This window comes from Oryx dammah, unplaced genomic scaffold (genome assembly GCF_014754425.2).
Source record: "Oryx dammah isolate SB20612 unplaced genomic scaffold, SCBI_Odam_1.1 HiC_scaffold_14, whole genome shotgun sequence".
Taxonomy (NCBI): domain Eukaryota; kingdom Metazoa; phylum Chordata; class Mammalia; order Artiodactyla; family Bovidae; genus Oryx; species Oryx dammah.
In genome coordinates, this window is record NW_024070198.1 from 43930038 (window position 1) to 43945541 (window position 15504).

Consider the following 15504-nt stretch of genomic DNA (forward strand, 5'->3'; position numbering starts at 1 on the left):
CTTCCCAGTAGGCCCGCACCTGCGGCGGCTGTGAGACAATCCATCCTCACCGCACTCCCTGCAGGCCGTTCACTGTGCAGCCAGCGACCTTCCTGACGGAAGACGTTACTCTGGCTTAAAACCCTCCGACTGCCTTATACCGCACTTAGGATCAACTCCAAACTCTCTCTGTGGTCCGTAAGCCCTCTGCCTCTCATACCCGCCTGCTCTCAGCCTCGCCTCCATCCTGCCCTTTCCCACTTGCTCCAGTCTCAGCGGTCACTGTCGTGAGAGGCGGCCAGGCTCACTGCAAGGTCTGCACCTGCGGGCTCTGTGCCTCTTCAGCGTGCCACGCTTGGCCCTGTGTTTCTAGACTGCATTCTCTCTGCTGTAACCTGAGCACAGGCCTTTCTTAGTCATCTACAGAGACCTGCCTTTAGTAGCTATGCTCCACACAAATTTAGATTAGCAGTCGTATAAGCTGCTTATACTGAAAATGTAGGGAAACCCGTCTGCCACGTGCGCGTCAGGTAGGAATCTAAGAGCCCTTTCGCTCCACTGCACTCACAGCTCGGGCGCGATCTCGGAGGCGGTCCTGATGTAGTTGTTGCTGGCAATGCTGAATTTGTGGAAGAGGACCCACTCGGGCATCCTCCCGGCGACGGAGTAGCAGGAGCGCGGGTGCAGCTGTGCGACCTGCTTGTGCGTGAGCATCAGGTAGTTGCCCGCCCCGTCCACGTCCCGAGCGATCTGAGAGGCGGCGGCGCGGAGGAGGAAAGGTGGCGTGTGAATGCGGAGATGCATATGGCAAAAATACCGTGTTAAAAATTCCAAACTACGTAGAGAATCAACTACTGATTCGCTACACGTCTTCCATTTTCAGATACAGAAAGTAAGATGTATACATGTTTTGCCCAAAGCTTAAGAGCCAGTGATAAACATGTTGTGGACTAATTTCATCAGTTTCAGGGCAGCATGCCAAAACAGCACGGGTGCAAAGGTGAAGGTTCTGGTCAAGAAATAAAGCTGTTCCCTGCCATGTTGTGGACTGCACACAGACGTCCAGTGCTTTACACCTGACGTTTTGGCTCATTTAATTCCTCACCATAACCCTGTGACATCTGTTTCCATACAGATGAGGAAATCCATGCTCAAACGCCACAGTGCTGCTTGCTGTGATGTGAAGAATGCGTGCATTTCTGTAACAGGCTTTATTAACAGTTCAGAGCAGCTGCCTTAGGCAGCCTTTGCTCCAGGAAAGAAACTGACGGGATGCTGTCTACCTGTCGGGCGCCACATCACCAGTTAGGTGGGAACAGCCAGGTGCCGTGAGGAACTGCAACTGATGTTCAGCCAGGGTGCTGTAAGAGCTCCCTCTGTGATGAGAAAGATCTCCTGTCCTTTCAGACAAAGGGAACCTTCTAGCTTAGCTCTTCACTCCCTTGAGGGGACGTGTATTTAAATACTGAACATTCAGTAACATATAAGGGTTTTCACACCAATAAAATAATCACCCTCAGTGAGACTTCTGACAGGATGTCCTGAATATGTGAGATTTTTGTAAAGACCACACCGCAGGTGGCCTTATCCATTCTTACCTGCATAAAATAACCAGACAGAAGAGCTTTCTTTATGTTCAGAGTGTTCTCCTTTGAGCCGAAGGCAGGTTCTGTGTAGGGAAGCTCGATCCGCTTGATGATTTCTAAGAGTTCAGCTCGGATGACCTCTGCCGTCCTGAGTGCTGAGCAGTTGAGGAAGTAATCGTGACACCACTTTTCCACACAGTCTAGGAAGAAACCAACAAAAGGCTGCTGAGACGTGACCTGTCACAGCTGAGAGCCCAGGCTGGACACACTCTTATCTCTGCGTCCTCTGTCTCCTAAAAAGGTTGTCCCGCGAGCCAGTGGCGGGAGGCGGCGAGGACAGAGGCCTCTGGTGGCTCTGCCAGGCACAGAGAGGGTGCAGGACCTGCCGCGGCTGCAGGGACTCCAGGATCCTGCCAGCTGTGTCAAGTGTAGGGTCCTAGCACTGACCCTTAATCTGGATCATGAGGGGCAGGAGAGACTGTCTTAAAGATCAACATTTTGTCCAGCGTGTGCACAGCCAGGATGTACGTGGCCACAACATTTAATCAGGCTGGGAGGGAAAAGCTTACAGTACACATCTCTGCTCCATGAAAATATCTCACATGTCTTAATTGTAAGGAAAGGATCACTACTAGGCTGACTTGGGAATTAATGTTACAGTTAAGCTCGCCTACCCGAGTTGCAAGTTTTATTAATATATTGAAAGTCAGTCCTCTGCAACAGTGTGAAGTCCTCTTTCTCTCCATCTGGGATGACGGAAGCTGGACCCGGGTGTGCCTTGACCTGGGAGCGCACGTGGCCTGGCACGGGGACTGCAGACCTTCGGCGCTGTCCTGTCCAAGTCATCCGGCCTGCCTGGAGCCGTGAAAGCACGCACTTGGTCACGTGATGACCAAGTCATCTGGCCTGCTCTCCAAAGATGCTGCCAAATTCCCTGTGAACCTCGCTGACAACTTTTTCTTAGCATTAAAAAACGAACTCCCTGCTCTGTACCGTTTTGCCATTCTGACCACTGTCACATTTTTCGCTTTACTTCAAGTACTTTTTCACATCCTCTGTTGGAGCAGAGGAGGCAAGAGAAGCATCATGGAGAACAAAGGTGAGCCTGATAACCCTCCTTGTAGCCAGTCCTCTGGCCGCCTCTGCATCACTGCTCCGCCCTCTTGGCCTCTGAGATCCCCTTCCTGTCTTTAAGGCTGGAACAGAGTTTCCCGTGGAGGAGTTTGCCTTTCCGTTACCCCTGTAAGTGGGAACATAACCCACCGTGGTTCAGACACACCCCGTCCTCTGCCGCAGGTTTTCCATGGGCTACTCTACTCCCTGAACACCCCTCCTCTCTCGTCCCCTCCTTGGCCAAGCTCAGTCTCCCTCAGCTCACCCGCCTCTTCGTTACTACCACCTGGAGCTGGGGGTGGTGTGTGTGTGTGTGTTTTGTTTTGAGTGATCCACATTCTCTCTCCATCTAGCAGTGAACCTGCCATGTCAGAAGCAGCACGAGGCGCAGCTCTGACTGCTGGCCACCTGGAGATGGCAGTTCTTTCCTTCTCCCCGGGCCCAAGAGGGCAGGGCTGTGCCGGGCAAGTCCAGGTCTCCTGTCCCTGTGGCCCCAGCAGGCTTGCTCTGGAGGCTGTGGGCTGGGTGCCGGGGTGTGTGGACGCAGGGCCCCGTCTGCGGGAGCAGGAGGGTGTCTTTACGGTTAAACCTGTGGGTGCACAAGGCGGGCCTGGAGCGCCGTGCTGCTCAGGTGACCCAGGGGCTCGGGGGAGAGAGGATGTTTGCTGAATCCTAACACGGCTTTGTTCTGGGAAGGAGAGGATGACTAGGAGGTGATTTCTGAGAACACCGAGCCTTCACTTACGCTCACTGGCGGCGTTCAGAGTCGTCTCCTGGTAGGCCTTGTAGATGTTGATGAGGGTGAAGTGATCTCCATCGGGATGTAAGAACGTCTTCCAGGAAGACAGGGCGGCCTCCTCAGCTCCGCGGGACAGGTGCGAAAAGCAATTAGGAGCTTTAAGACATGAGAAGTCAGAAGGTTGGCGGTAATGAGCATTCCCTCCAGCACAGCAGGCGGAGTGGGGCTCACTGCCGCGTGCAGCCCTGCCCGTCTTCCGGGAATAACGCGTTTTCCTTGTTTACTTAGAAATCAGAGACGCTCAGGGTGAGCTGTCATCATGTGCGTGTTCCTGTTAGCTTTACTCAGGGCTGCTTGGCACAGCGGGCACCCTGCCTGTATTACAGCCGGAGCCGGGGAACCTGGGGACTCAGAGGCCCAGGGACGGGACCGGAACCCAGGGTCTGATGCAGCAGGGCCTCTGATTTGTTCTGCCAGTGAAGGAGTCTGCCCCAACCTATAAACCAAGGTGAATGAGGTGGGAGGAGGCAGAAAGCACACGTAAGATGGGCAGGGGTAAGAACACTTCCAGTGACGAGTGTTTCTTGGTCGGTACCCGTTAACTGCAGCAAAAGCAAGCTTGGTGTGCTGTCGCCTGTCTGATTTAAGAAATCCACTGGGTTTTTACTTAGGTATTTTTCATATTAAGGTAATTCTCATACTTTTCTAGCTTTTCAATCTATTTGAATTGAAAATATTTCATTCCCATGTCAGTGGATCTCATTCAAATCTATACCTGCTGCTGACAAAAGCACCGTCCTGAAGGAATACCTGTCACCATGGCCGCGATGGTTAGCATCTCATCGACACAGTCAAATTCACAGGATGCTAAGATGGACTTGGAGAGCTGTGGATCAAGAGGGAACTCTGACATGATGATTCCAAGCTCCGAGAGGTTTCCATCGTTGTCCAGTGCTGCCAGGTAATCTAAGTCTTCCAAAGCCTGCATCAGACTCTCTGCTGCTGAGGAAGACAGAACTGACAGTTAGAAAGTCTCATACCACCAAGATGGGGCAGCAGGTACTGGATTTCCCCTCCCACACAGAACAACCAAACGATAAGCAAAACACGTGAATCGACAGTCTGCGAGGCCGAGACCACCAGGCAGTGAACGGCAGTGATTCCTGAGAGGGGCCATCGCTCAGGGAGCTTCACTGCCCTGAGTTTCCCAGCTGTGGTGGGAGGAGGGGAGCTGGGGAGCTGCTAGGTTCCCAGCATCATGGTGCTGAGGGTCCCTGGAGACTCAGGCGGAGGGCGGGGCGGTCAGAGCTTGCAGGTCAGCTTCCTGAGAGGAGAGCGCTGTGCAGGACTCAGTCAGCAGGGCCCATAGGAGAAACCACTCCAGGCCAGGAGGGACAGGATCTATGCCTGGTGCACCCATGCGGTCTCCGACAGGCCCGGTCCCACCAGCCAGGCTGCAAAGCTTCGCGGTTCATGGGGCTCTGGGGAGGAAATAATAACTACGCTCCCCGCCGACCCCACCCCATAAGCGCGGTTCTAGTGTCACCTACATAATCCTGAAATCAACCCCTGGAAGGATCATCCTGCAGCCCAGGGCAAGCTAGAGAATACTTATAGGGATACGAAATGTCCAATATCTAATGCAGTGAGACGGACTATGTCTGGCATCCAATAAAAACCACGTGGTAGGAAAATATAATCCCACAATAAAGAGGAAAACGCACCAATCGAAGCTGAGCCAGAACTCACACAGATGACAGCAACAGCAGACAAGGGAGCTGAAAGAGCTATTTGCCACTCGTGCGTCTGGAGACTCCGAGGCAAGGGTGAGGCCTTGAGGAGTCACAGTCCCAGGGGAGTAAACAGATGGGCTCCTTGGAAAAAGTATTTAGTCCAAGGTGCCATCAGCAAGCCCTGAAATCAAAAGGAACACCTGACCTGCCCAAGAAGGTTCAAGAGGCAGCAGCAGCAGAAATAAGCATCTTGGATTAAACAGGGCAGGAGGGGCTGGAAGTGCAAACTTAATTACTGAGAGCTGTTTAGAAACCAGTTTCCATAAGTCAGCAAAGCTGCTTCATCATAAGTTACAGGATCTCTGGCAACTGTCCCTGTGAGGATCTGGCTGGAGAGCCAGCCTCTGTCCCCAGAGGGCACTGCTCCTCATTTTTATACCCTGGAGTTGAGTCGGCTGCACACAGGGTGACTGGTGAAAATAACATCATGACTCTGCTCCCGGTCCTAACAGCAGCGGAAGAGAGGAAGTTCTTGGAGGTTTTACTATGCTAGAAAGAGCAAGTTAATGAATGCAGATGATACAGCTGAAGGAGCACTCATAAAAATAACTGCATAAGGTTTGCTAATATTACATTCTACGTTTTAAGCCAGCTCCCCGGTACGGCCCATAAAATTGTAGGTAAAAGCAAAAGGGTTTAGATGAGGATTCTTTATGGCAGTGCTGTTTAAGTGTAATCCACGGTAAATAATGCTAACAAATGGAATGTAGATGTTTTAGTGCCAGGCCTCTTCTTTACTACACTGCAAAATCACGCTGCTTTACTCCAAAGGCAATTTCAATATGAACAAAACATCGCCACTGTACTCCCTGCGGGATAGCTCACTACAAGGGCACACGCCTGCCCCACTGCCATCAGTCACCTGGAGGGCTGCTGACACACTCTTTCCTGCACCCTCTTCCCACGGAAGCCCAAATGCCAGGCTCCAACGTGGAATCTGCGTTTTCATGCCACAGCACCTGCAGAAAGGCTGCTCACAGACAGGCTGTTTGTCTAGAATAATGGTTGAGCCCACAGCCGGATGGAGGGCTCAGCACTGATCCGAAGCAGAAGCGCAGGTCCGATGGGTCCAGGGCTCTGCTGTGTCATTTCCAGAACCAACAGCCTCACGTGGTATCTTTCCTATGGCCTTGAAAAGTCTGCCAAGATTTTCGATGTCAAATAGCAGGGTGTTCCCTTCCCTGTCGTGGGGACCTCCACTCAGGTGCTCAGCAGGGGAGAGGAGAACGCAGAGATGGAGACAGGAAGCTGCGTGCCTGTGCCATTCAGCCTCTGCCCTCAAGGGTCCCAGAGGCATGGCTTGGGGTCACAGGACACCCCACGTCCTTATCCCAACCCGCTTGGGCTGATGCTAGTCTGAGTGGCATCACTGGCACCACCTGCAGCCAGAAGAACTGTGATACGTGGACACCACGGCATCACAAATCCTGTCACAAAGCAAGAGCGAATCGGAGCACTATTGCCCTGGGGGGGGGACAGCTGTGCTCACCCCATGCAGGCCCTGTACCTTGCAGGCATGTGAATTACACGCACACATATGCGGACGGGCGTGGAGAGAGAGAGAGCTGGACAGGACGGGAGGACCTGGCGGGATTTAGGACTGGGGCATGGGCATCGTGTGCACCCAAGTAGAGCGCCCACGGAGCAGAGAATGGAAGAATCATGACGGTGGCTGGTTGGGGGTGTAGACTCTCAAAAGTCCTGGGACTTTCAGGCAATGGGAGGTTTGACTCTGGAGAGGAAGGGAAGGCCCCTGTTTCACTTAATTTCACAAGGACAGACTCGTAAATCCTGGCATGTGCCAACCTCCTACTGTTACGCAGTACATAGAGCACTTCTGCATAAATGATCTCATTTGCACCTCTTAATAACCCCATGCACAAGAGGGCAGACCCTCCGTCCTCATGTTACCAATGGGGAAACGGTAAGCGACTTGCCAAAGCCACAGGGCTAACCAGCCTCTCTCCTCAGCTGCAGAAGTAGCCTCTGGACCAGCCTTTCTGCCCGTAGCTGTTTGAACCTGTGTGCCGTCAGCACAGCTGCCTCCAGTCTGGTGTCTTTCGGCTCCAGAGCCCAGCTCGGCTCCTCCTAGGGAGCCTGGTGCGGCCTCCCAAGGCCTGTGGATCAGTACCTGTTTTTCACACCGTCAAAACTGCCTTGGGAGGCTCTCCTGCAGCTTGGGGCCGATGAGCCTTCTGTGTCAGAGTTCAGGTGGACGCCATGTGGGTGGTGACAGGTGAGCGTTTACTCCATGTGCGTCATCGTTCTCGGGGGCCACAGAGAGGAAAGAAGGTACTTGCCTCTGAGAAGGGACTGCTCTGATGATGCTCGTGTTCGAATGAAGACACCGAGGTGCCCAGTGGGCAACACGCTCGCCAAATGTCACGCAGCTGGTAACGAGGGCTAGGGCGCTGGGGTGCCTGCAATCCCGGCTGCCTCTAGCCCAGTGTGCCGAGGACAGCCCTGTTTCCCTCCCTCCCCCAGCTCGAGGAAGGCTGGCATTCCCGTTCAGCCTCCACCAGCCGGGCCCAAAAAACAGATACTAGACTCGCTGGGCCCACAAAGAGCTGAACGGGTTCCGAGGGCTGAAGGTGCTTCCCTTCTGTGTCTTCTAAGCTCTCCCTCAGATTTTCTTTTCATTCTGAAAAATGACCTCCTCTCGCTCCCGAGAGCCTCACAACACTGGCTCTCGTGGGTTTCAGTGCCTTCATGCCTCTTCTCCACCTTCCTCCCCGCCGTCTAGGAACAGCAGTCGGCTCTGTGTGGCCTCAGACAGATGACTGTGAATTCAAAAACCGAGGTGGGGCCTCCTGCCAGCGCTGGGGTCGAATCCTGACTATCTGGGGGCAACCGGCAGCACGCTCCCTGCCAGGGATGGAGGGATCCACACCAGGCTCCCTCCCGCAGCCCATTTCCCCTCCGATCTCCTCTTCACACAGACCTCTCCTCTTCACATAGACCATTATGTTTTAGCCCCTTTGTAAACTCCAGAGCAGAATCTTGCGTTTCCTGTGATGACCCACCACTTCTCAGGGGCACTCACCAAGCAGGCTCCTCGAAGAGAAAACTGTGGAGCGTCTTGACTCCCTGATTCACAGGCTGAGAAGTCCCAGCCTCAGCCCCACAGGCCAAGGGTCTGGACGCATCTTCGGGGCCCTGACCCGATCCTGCTCTTTCCTCCTTCCCCCGGCTCTCAGACGGCCCTGTCTGTCCCAAATGCCACATCTGGCAAGTCTGCGTTTGGGTCCACTCTTCACAGATGGTTCCAATGCCAGTCGTCTGGCCCCCAGCAAAACGAGCTCTGAGGCCAGATACCAAGGTGACATCCGGCGTGGGCCTGGGCTCGGCGAGCTTGTCCCCACCCGTGCTGACGGCGCTCCCCTGCCCTCCCAGAGGGAAGACGCCTAGGACCACCTCAAGTGGTCGGCTGGCCCTGGACTCCTTGACCCTGATCAACAGGGACCGCGTCCTCCACTCACCGTGGAGGTCAGTCTTCAGCACCAGCTTAGAAAATGAACGGTTTTTTTTTTTTTTAAGAGAGCTGTGCCAAGGGACCCTGGAGGAGGGCATGGCAACCCACTCCAGTGTGCTTGCCTGGAGAATCCCCACGGACCGAGGAACCTGGCAGGCTGTAGTCCATGGGGTCGCAGAGTTGGACACGAGTGAGCGACTAAGCACGCACGCACACACAGGCCAAGGGAACTGGACGAAGAGCCTGGTGACGCCAAATCCACCTCACGTGGCCACGAGGCCTGCGGAGGCATCTCTGCTGCATCTGCGCGTTTCTTTCACGAGCGGCGTTAAATGCAGCAGCTGCAACCGTCATCTTTTTTTTTTTCCCCTTTCAAAACGATGAGTCAGAGTTAATCCACAGTTGTATTTCCCCAAAGCACAGCAGAAACAGTTATGTGCATACTGCCAGGAGACTAAGAATAAATTGTTTCCCTCGCCCTTTTGCTCCCCGCTCTCAGCTCTAAGCCCCACGCACAGAGTGAGCGGCAGAGGGTGACCACTGAGAAACACAGCAGTTCCTCTGCACTCTGCTGTGCTGTGCCATTTGCTTTGTAAAATCCTGGACGTTACAAGGCCTGCTCTTCTCTCGTCATGCTGGTCCACCAAGTAACTACTAGCATGAAAACAAGACGCCCAGGCAATCAACATGAAAGAAAAAGTGAAGCCACTCAGTCGTGTCTGGCTCTTTGTGACCCCATGGACTGTAGCCCACCAGTCTCCTCAGTCCATGGAATTTTCCAGGCAAGAGTACTGGAGTGGGTTGCCATTTCCTCCTCCAGGGGATCTTCCCGACCCAGGGATCAAACCTGGGTCTCCCCTGCACTGCAGGCAGACGCTTTACCGTCTGAGCCCCCAGGGAAGCCCAGCGTAAGCAGTTTTCAAAAATGAAACCTGTCTCTTCAAGGGGTGGTGTCTGGAGTGATGACTGGCTGGCTGGCGACAGCTGCCCTGGGGTCTCTCGGGAGACACTGGAGGAATGGACGTGAGTGGCCCACCCCCGCCCTCCAGACGCCCTTTCCCTCAGGGACCAGAGTGAGACCCAAGGGCAGGGGGGCTTCACCATTTTCGAGGTAAGGGCTCATGGCTAAAGGAATCCTGGTTTCCCAGCCTTTCTGGACCTGATCACTCACTCCCCCAGGGCCCCAGCCCGTCCCCTCCAACCACTGCTGTAGAAGAAAAACGCATTCTGAGTTTGCTCGCTTACATTTGCTTACATACGTTTTACAACCTCCCTGTGACTGCTTCTTTCCTCTGAGCTACCATCTCAAGGTATGTTTACCACTAATGTATCGATCACTTCAGCTAGTAAGGAAGGGCCCAGGCCTAATGAACCTCTTCTCAGATGGGGAAGCTCTGTGCCAAACCAAGTTGGCTGATACCCTCAGGGTCAAGCCTCAGGCTTGGGACCGCATGGCTGTCATCCTGGTAATGTGCTAATTTTCCCAAGAACCTGAATGCCAAGGCCTCCTTTACATGCGTTCAATGGAGGCCTCTCCTCTCCTGCATGCCTGAGCTTCTGCTGGAGAACAGCGACCCTTTCCCTGCAAGAACAGACGGCTCCCAGGGAGGAGATGGCTACAGAAAAGGAAGGAGGTCTGTCTTGGACGAGACAAAGAGCTCACCCAGTCCCTCTCCTCCTGGAGATCCACTGCTCTTCTAGGGAGAAGTCTGCTGAAAACCTTAGATTCCAAGGGTGCCCCAAGTAACTGGTCTTCCAAGTCTTTACTGGGAGAGTTTCAACATTAAACCCCCTATGGTTCTAGGGCAGGTCTCAGCGCCACCCCGGCTTCCACTGGCCTGGCCACCTGTCTCCCTGTGTCCCTGTGTCCAATGGCAGACAACATTCCAGTGTCAGGACGGGTATTTCCTAGAGGGTGCTTTTTTTTTTGTTTTTTACAAAATTTTTAGATGACTTCGGAGAATGTTTACCTCTAGTGGAGACAATGCTTTAGGACAAATCAAAGCCCCGGGCTGCTTGCTCTGCCAGGGGGCCACCCGCCCTTAGGACAGGGGTGGGCAGGAGCTAAGCGGGCAGGGCTGCAGTCGGGCGTCCTGCTGGCCCGCGCCCGTGCCTACCGGGTCTGTTCATGAAGTCGCAGTGGCCCAGGCCCGCGATGTCCACTCTCTTCATGAAGAGCACCGTGCTCGTGAGGTTGGCTTCCTGCATCTCTGCTGGCTTCAGCGGCCGCATGTCCCTGGAGGCAAATTCTTCGGAGTACAGACAGAAGAGCTTTCCTGGAAGAGACGGGCAAAGACGGGCTGACGTGTCTATGGCGCCAGCAGACGGGAACCGGGAACCGGGAACCGCCGTGCGTGGCTCCGGGGCCCGCGGGGCTACCTGAGGGAGAGGCGCCGAGGATCTGCTTGCGGGTCTCGGCCTGGCTCTGGCTGATGGGCTGCGTGACGAGCGAGTCTGCTCTGATCCTGGGGTTGTACACCTTTGAACGGAAGGACAGCGGCTTGAGCATCGGCTCACTCAAGACCCCACGGGCCGGTCACCCTGAAGTGACTGCTGTTTGCAGCACCTGACTTCATGAACTGCTCTGCTACTGACTCATTCCTTTTGTACGATATTTGCTCTTGCTTCACTTGCCTTGAGATGGAAACTGCAAGGGCTTTGATAAATGGACTGAAGGGCTGTCTGCTTTCAGTGTGGCTTCTGTAAATATGAGGGCTCTGCATCGTCTGCTGAAACACGGATGCCGCTTCTCAAAGCGCCACGCTGCCCAATGGGGACAGATACTCACGTGCCCCATGGACAAAAGGATGGTCCTCTGACAATGCTGCATTTCCTCAAGCTTCTATTCAAATGGACTGTGACCCCCCCCCCATCCCCAAGGGTCTCACCTCTATAACGCACGCTGGGCCTTCCCGGTCCAATAGGCTAATATAAAGCTACAGACGGTACTGACAGTGATTCTTCTCAGGGGTAAGTTTAAGGGTAAGTGATAAGCCTGGGTTCTCTGACTGGTGGATTAATGCTGTAAGGTCAAGCCAAACTGGTTCCGAGGAAACCTTCCAATGGCTGGCATGGCTCTGTCATAGTAATCACGGATACTTAGGAGACCTGTAGTCTCCTGGGGGGATAAAAGTGACACAGCACCTCATAAGAGTAAATGGAGCAACACTCAGGGTAGGATCTTTTCAGCTGTTTTCAGTTTACAGGCTAGGACTTCCGAAACCCCACTGTCTGAGAGCTTGAGCCATCCTATTTCCGTTTTTCCTAATTTTTAAGGACAGTGATTAAAACCATACATTTTTAAATTTAGGATGGAATTTTACCATGTCAATGATAAAGCCAAAATTTTCTAAAATAAAAGTCAGTGTACTTGAACCTAATCTCTAGTAAATTACCTGGGAGAAGATGCTAATTACTTTGATAAAGAGGCCACAAAAAACACCTAAGACATGTATGGAAGCAAAGATTAGTTCGGGAGTCAAGTAATTTGCTTTAGTAGTTGTGTTTCCTTAAAACTTTTTCCGTTAGCACCTCAATCAGTTTAATTTTCCAGACTACCAGCCTGCTAATGAAAGGTGGTTGCCTATGCTCAAGACTCTGGTTACTGCACGCAACAGCGCTTCTCTGCACACCTGGCCAAATAGAGAAGTCCCCAGATCGCAAAATGACAGGAACCCAAGACAATGGTCAGCAGTCTGATAACTGCCCTACTCAGTTTAGGCAATTTACCTGCTCAATAATAATTACCTTTCTTCTCTCCACACCCACATCAATAACAAACTTGACTGTGTTGCTACAGATCAAAGATTCTCCGGAGCTAGCTGTCAACACCACTCGTCTCTGATAAACTGGGCATCTTTTTTCTGTTTCATCGTTTGGCTTGAACAGTGCACATTTCTCTTTTGGATACAAAGGAACAACTACCAGCTCTCCAAGATCTGGATTTAAGTTAGATCCTTCTTGGCAGACAATTTCATAGGCTTTTTCAATATCCTAAAGTAAAACAAGAACATCATCCATGAGAATAAAGTACATTATAAACAACTTTGTCCATATTACATAGAACTATAGGCAAAACCAAGGACCTACTGAATAGCACAGGGAACTCTGCTCAATGTCATGTGGCAGCCTGGATGGGAGGGGAGTTCATGGAAGATTGGATACATGGATTTGTATGGCTAAGTCCCTTTTCTGTCCACCTGAAACTATCACAATGTTGTTAATCGGCTATACTCCAATACAAAATAAAAGTTTAAAAAATAAAATATTTTTAAAAATTTGGCAAAAGCTGCATAATGTATTCATGGAAAGAAATACTTGTTGTCTATAGGTATCGTTAAATACGAAAAGAAGATATAACTGTGTAAGAACATTTCTTTGGGGAAGTTAAATATAATTTATAAATGATTTCATTGCTTTTAGTCCAAAATGGCTTTCCTTTTGTGAAATGTACTGTCTTTGCCTTCATGCATTTCTCTAGCTTAACAATGACAGGGAAACAAAAAGTTATTTTCAGATCGGTGAGAATGCACCACTGTGCTCTGATGGTGGCAGAACTAAGAATTGTAAAGCAATCTCTAGGTTTCCAATAGAAGCAAATATACATACACGTCCCATAATCAGGACTTTAATCTGGGTCATTCTGAAAATGATTACCCATTAGCATTTAGCATTTTAAAAATAGCAGAAATGCAATGAAGCAGGCAGGAAATAATCACTGTTTTTTATATATTTGCAAGATTCAGGAATTTAGAAATACTCTTTAAAAACGTTTCATTATCAAATACATTGAAAAAGAGTAAATTATGTGCCCTAAAACTATAAATAAGTATATTACTGCAAAATGCTCAAAAAGCAAGACATTTTACATAGTACTTTTAAATTTTTCTCAAATCAAAACCAGATTTCTACAACCTCATATAAGAAAGATGTCACAATGTAATTCTTACACCTTTTAAATTTGTTTCCAAAAAAATTTTTTTTTTAAGGGTCTAACTACCAGATGGAGGAAGTCAGTCAGTTCACTCTGTCTGACTTTTTGCGAACCCATGAACTGCAGCATGCCAGGCCTCCCTGTCCATAACCAACTCCCAGAGTTTACTCAAACTCATGTCCATTGAGTTAGTGATGCCATCCAACCATCTCATCCTCTCTCATCCTCTCTCATCCCCTTCTCCTCCTGCCTTCAAACTTTCCCAGCATCAGGGTCTTTTCAAATGAGTCAGTTCTTTGCATCAGGTGACCAAAGTATTGGAGTTTTAGCTTCAACAGGAAGCCCCATTTCATTTTATTAGATTAGATTTCACCAAAAATCTAACAATGCCTTCTGTGACTTTTATAAAGATTTGAGGCCCTGACCCAGTGCTCCAGCTCATCTTTCCTTCCCTCCACACCACCTGTTGGATGGGACTTAACTAACTCAAGGGCTTCGCAGGTGGACATATCTGCTTGGAAAGTAGCAAGACCTGGGGTGACCTGTTACCCCAGAGACCCCAGGGAAGCAGGGCTGAGGCTGTGGCCCACACCGCAGTCACCTGGGCACCTCCTCCTGCTCACACTTCCCTTTCCTATGGAGCTGGTCTACTTGGGGCAGGTTTGTTTTTTTTAACCAAGCAAACAGCAGGACTACTGACTGTAAGAATGAAAGCTTGCCCGCTGGAATAATCAGAATACAGCTATTTATTCCAATTTTTTTTTTCATCATTCTAATCATGTCACATTTTCAGTGAAGCAAGCTTAGAGATTTGCAGAGAGGAGAGTAAGTCCTTGATCGGAGCTCCCTGCACGTGCTGCTGCCCAGGCCTCACAGGGACCTGGGTACGTTCCTCTTGGTGGGGAGGTGGCAACCTTGGCACACACAGCTACCTGAGCTGGAAGAGGAGGCTCCATTCCAGCAGCCCACTCACAAGTGTCCAACCAAAATAAACCTTCAAACTGCACTGCAATATTTCTCTCACTCTCTGAGAATCGAGGCCTGTCATTTTTCATTTGCTTCCAGCTGCTAAAACTTCAGTTATAACAGGATTCGAATGCTGAATTTTGTTCCAAATGGGGAGGAAAAAGAATTTTAAAAAATCTTCAAAAAGAAATCAAAAGCAGAGCAAAACAGAAACATTACTGTATCTACTTTAGACTCCTCAAGCTCAGATGACAGAAAGCTTGGAGGTCACAGCTTCAGAATTTTAAAAAGTGCCTAAGATACTCATCTGGTGCATCGAACTGTTTACTCATTTCCTTCTTGCTCAAGGTGTTCAGAGCATTTACATCCGCAGGGCTTTCCCATGACACCTGCAACAACTGTGGAAGACGCAGCCCCCTGAGCTGAAGGAAGACATCCGGCCCCAGAGGACAGGGCCTTGACCAGATGGGATATTTTCCAGGAAAACCTTCCACCTAAGAGCACCTTCCTGTGACAGCTTCAAGTTGCATGACCCTCTGGCTAGACGGTCTCATTTGTCTTTATTTTTCTTTTCCAGTTAATCTACTTCACTTTTTCTTCAAATTAAATGATGGTGAAGTGGTTAGGAGCAATACCCTGGAACCATGCAGGCCTCCGTGTCTCGACTGAGCCCAAGACACGGGGAGTGCCTGGCTCGCGGGTATTAACTCACAGCACGCGAGGGAAGACGGGAGGCACCTGACGTTTCTGAACCAAAACATCTGAGGGTATCTCTGCACTTCAGAATGGATTTCTTAAGAGAAAAAATACCAACAAGTAGTACACTTCTGTTAGACTGCTTGGCTTTGATTTCATATGGCATTTGGTTTGCTGTGGCAGATTCTAAAGTTGTATACTGAAATCAAGAAAGATTCAAACAGCAA

General features: G+C 50.8%; 1 protein-coding gene across 1 annotated transcript in view; it reads right to left on the reverse strand.

Annotated features, from left to right (window-relative positions):
* DHX32 (DEAH-box helicase 32 (putative)) overlaps positions 1–15504 on the reverse strand; it is a 51407-nt gene that overhangs the window by 939 nt on the left and 34964 nt on the right. Inside the window, exons 5-11 of the mRNA XM_040254425.1 lie at positions 12430–12675; positions 11062–11161; positions 10800–10958; positions 4228–4419; positions 3424–3573; positions 1578–1765; positions 548–729 (exon numbers count right to left, since the gene is read on the reverse strand). Coding sequence (XP_040110359.1) covers positions 548–729; positions 1578–1765; positions 3424–3573; positions 4228–4419; positions 10800–10958; positions 11062–11161; positions 12430–12675 — 1217 coding nt within the window. The remainder of the gene's footprint in view (positions 1–547; positions 730–1577; positions 1766–3423; positions 3574–4227; positions 4420–10799; positions 10959–11061; positions 11162–12429; positions 12676–15504) is intronic.